Source organism: Cupressus sempervirens, chromosome 10 (assembly GCF_028749045.1).
Source record: "Cupressus sempervirens isolate cs-2001-9-10 chromosome 10, ASM2874904v1, whole genome shotgun sequence".
NCBI lineage: Eukaryota > Viridiplantae > Streptophyta > Pinopsida > Cupressales > Cupressaceae > Cupressus > Cupressus sempervirens.
The window spans coordinates 103666489-103670446 of record NC_143127.1 but is presented as its reverse complement, the minus strand read 5'-3'; the positions used below and the strand labels follow the sequence as shown (position 1 = coordinate 103670446).

Genomic DNA, 3958 nt, shown 5'->3' with positions numbered 1-3958 from the left:
GATCTCGCACGAAACTCGAGACCAGTGTACTTTCTCGCAGGAGAAACAGGGGCTATCTAGGCTTGTCGGATGAAAGTTCGAAAGTTGGTTTTAGACACCCTTTTGATTTTTTCACCTTCCTAGTTCAAAACAGATTTCCTAGGGGTTTAAAATATATCGTTTAAGTATAAGTTAACGTATATATTTTAATATATGCCATGAATCTTTTGAGATAGGTTTCAGACCTCTCAGAGACAAGTTAATTCCTTATACTTAAGATATATTTTAATATATGCGACGAATATATTTTAAATATATTTAATTTATTATACTTAAAATATATTTTAAGATATGCGACGAATCTTTTGAGATAGGTTTCAGACCTCTCAGAGACAAGTTATGGATTCTAGGAAATTTTAGAGCTTCAAAAATCCAGACTTAGCCAATTTTCAGGGCTTCAAGATTTCAGACTTAGCCAAATTTCAGGATTTTGCATTTTACCCCAACTTGGTGTTTTGTTGATGAGTGGTCGTTTCTTGAACCCTCATCTTGTTTGTGGTGGTTGTTGGCTTTTGTTTGTGTGTGTCAGTTTGGTAGTGGCGTTCAGAGATCTATTGGTTGCCGGGATTGTGCTGAAGTCTTCCGTTGCGATCTTTGTGATCCCTATATGATGTTGTCATGTGCATTCATACTTGTAAAAAAAAAAATCTGGCTTATATTTCATCCTTGTTTCCAAGGATCTTCGGGTGGGGCATTACACCTGTGCTAGTACTCAGAGGGGAATTTCGATGGTGGTGCTGGTTGTCAACCACTATAACCCTAGGGGGATATAGGGCAAGATGGAATTGATAGTGTAAAGATCATACCTTGGTGGATAATGGTAAAATTTAGACCCTTACTCCTTTTTCCCCTTAATTTGTAAAATGTTATTTCTTTAAGTTTATACTATATTTTACTAGCTATCTTACCGAGTTCAAATATAGAGTTAAATATTTTTTATTTCTTATTATATATATATTTCTTATTAGTTTTACATTGATGTTTATTTTTGACAACTGTAAAATGTTATTTTTTAAAAGTTTATATTATGTTTTACTAGCTACTATTTTACAATTTTGCTCAATTTTTTTTATACCATTAATACTACCCCTCAAACTTACTACATATTTTGGTACTTTGATTTAGGTAATCAACAATTTTTTTAATTTAGGTACTTGAAAAAACTTATTGTCAACAAGTTTTTGCAAAAAATTGTAACTAATTTAATTTCCCCTTCATGCAATACTACTTAAGTCAACCATAAAAACATAAAGACAGAAACTTTGACACATGCACCCCTTGTTTATTTATGAATACTTAGCACCGAAGAGAGAATTAGGTATTTTCCACCCAATAGATATATGTTGAAGGTGGACGTGGTGTCCAAACCCGAATGAGAATTTGCTACTCACCTACCACGAAAATGACAAATTACATAGTTTCGCCTATTTTGACGAACTCCCAATTGCATAACCTAGCGTTCACTCCAAGTTTCCCATCGAGCACAAGGATTCTTAGCCCTAGTGATTCTAACTACTATTTTTTCAATTTAAAAAACGTCCTTGACCGGAAATTCATTTTTTTATTGAGATTCTACGGTAGGAAAGTAGAAGAAAGCCCAAAGAAAGATGGGTATATAAACGCGAATATCATTGAGTCTTCTACACTTTGCAGGTGTCTGCCTTTCTTAGATTTTTATGGTTGCAGCCCCTTCTCAGATTCATTTTATTTTCCCTTCCCAATATTAGTCTGCATATCCCATGGCAGCCTCTATAGCATGCCAGAAAGCTTTCGCGCTCAAAAATCCTCCCACGCCAACAAATGCTCTGGTGGGTAGTCCATCTTTTCCCCTAGGAAAGAAGCTGTGTAAGCCCTCTTTATCTCTGGGAAAAACTACCTACAACCCATGTCACAAATCTCTGGCCATTAAGTGTACAGCAGTTGCACCGTTGACTACTACCCCAGATCTAGTGGAGGATCGTGAAGAAGCTCGTGTGTTCAATTTCGCTGCTGGACCAGCCATACTTCCTGAAAATGTGCTGAAAAAAGCACAGGCCGAGCTCTACAACTGGAGGGGATCTGGAATGAGCATAATGGAAATGAGCCATAGGGGTAAAGAATTTCTTTCTGTTATACAAAAGGCTGAATCTGATTTGCGTGAGCTTCTGAGTATTCCTGCAAATTATGAGGTCCTTTTTCTCCAAGGCGGTGCTTCTACTCAGTTTTCTTGCCTTCCTTTAAACCTATGTGGCCCTGAAGATACAACAGAATATATTGTGACCGGCTCATGGGGTGATAAGGCCTTTAAAGAAGGTCAGAGGTTTTGCAAGGCCAATCTGGTTTGGTCCGGAAAGTCCACAAAATATACTAGGATACCTTCTGAGGAGGAATATCAGTTGAATCCAAATGCAAAATACCTACACATATGTGCTAATGAGACCATTCATGGTGTGGAGTTTAAGGACTACCCTAAGACCAAAGGGGACGGTACCATTCTAATTGCTGACATGTCATCCAATTTTTGCTCCAAGCCTGTGGATGTTTCTAAGTTTGGGGTCATCTATGCCGGAGCCCAAAAAAATGTAGGGCCAGCTGGTGTGACGATTGTTATAATCAGAAATGACCTTATTGGCAAGGCCCAAGCCACTACTCCCCTCATGCTTGACTACAAGATCCATGCTGAAAACAAGTCATTGTATAATACTCCTCCCTGCTATACAATCTACATGTGTGGTTTGGTGTTTGAGGATCTCCTTGCTCAGGGAGGCCTGAAAGAAATTGAAAAGAAGAATATCCATAAGGCCAAAATCCTGTATGACGCAATTGACGAGAGTAATGGATTCTATAGGTGCCCTGTGGAGAAGTCTGTAAGGTCCCTGATGAATGTACCATTTACACTTGAAAAGAGTGAGCTTGAGAGCGAGTTTATCAAAGAGGCAGCCAGCGAGTCCATGGTGCAGCTCAAGGGACACAGATCTGTGGGTGGAGTCAGGGCTTCAATCTACAATGCAATGCCATTGGCAGGAGTGGAGAAATTGGTATCATTTATGAAGGCCTTCCAAGCAAAGCATTAATTAGGTAATCGATCCCGTAGATCTCGCTTGATGCTTCTGAGGAGTTAAATAAATGATGTTTCCTAAGGCTAGATATTGATCTGCCTGATATAGATTTGTTATAGTGAATTTTCATGCAAGGAGTAAATTCTAGTTCTATTTCCTATGGCCTATTTTGTTGTAGTTCGGAAGAGCTGTAGTTTTTGTTCTTGTCGCGATTTAAAGGATTTTCATTGGATTATTCCTTGATTAGTGTGACTAGAACATTTTTAAATGAGAATTATTAAGAAGAATGGAAGTATCTTCTTTGAATCATTTTGTTATGTGCTAGTGGACGCCCAACATGTTTTTTGAGAATTGTAGTACAGATTGCAAAGCAAGGCATTCGAATATTATTTTAATTCATTTGGTAATGTACAATTATCATGTTGCTGTCACAATTCAACTGTGTTGCTTCTTAGTCATGCTCACTGCATTTGGTAACGCACAAATCAAATGTATTCTTATCCTCCTCGCCTTTTGGACTTATTGTCATTTTATTAATTGGGAACGCTGAACATGATCAGTTAATGTTTAACATGTTAGAATGATAAGATCAATATATTCTGTTTATTTGATAATAATTTAGTGGATCATTTTAGCTTCAGGTGAAAATTGGTATCTTATGCGCTGCATTTCCAGCTTTTTATTTTGCAATTTTTGTGAAGAATTTATTTCAGAGTTTCTGTGATCTATTTCTACTGCATGCGCAAAGACCATGCAAAAGGCAGGACATCTGAATTGTTGTTTCAGGTCTGATTATGAATGTCACTTGAACTATATAGATTGAGAAAAACCCCAAATGTCAGCCACTTATAGCCTTTTATGGAGCTGATAATTGAGCATTC

General features: G+C 37.4%; 1 protein-coding gene across 1 annotated transcript; it reads left to right on the top strand.

Moving 5' to 3' along the window:
* Positions 1-1503: 1503 nt before the first annotated feature.
* On the top strand, positions 1504-3386 carry LOC149532806 (phosphoserine aminotransferase 2, chloroplastic-like). The gene has a single exon (XM_089803572.1). The coding sequence runs from the start codon at positions 1779-1781 to the stop codon at positions 3090-3092; it is 1314 nt and encodes a 437-aa protein (XP_089659698.1). The 5' UTR covers positions 1504-1778; the 3' UTR covers positions 3093-3386.
* The last annotated feature ends 572 nt before the right edge of the window (positions 3387-3958 follow it).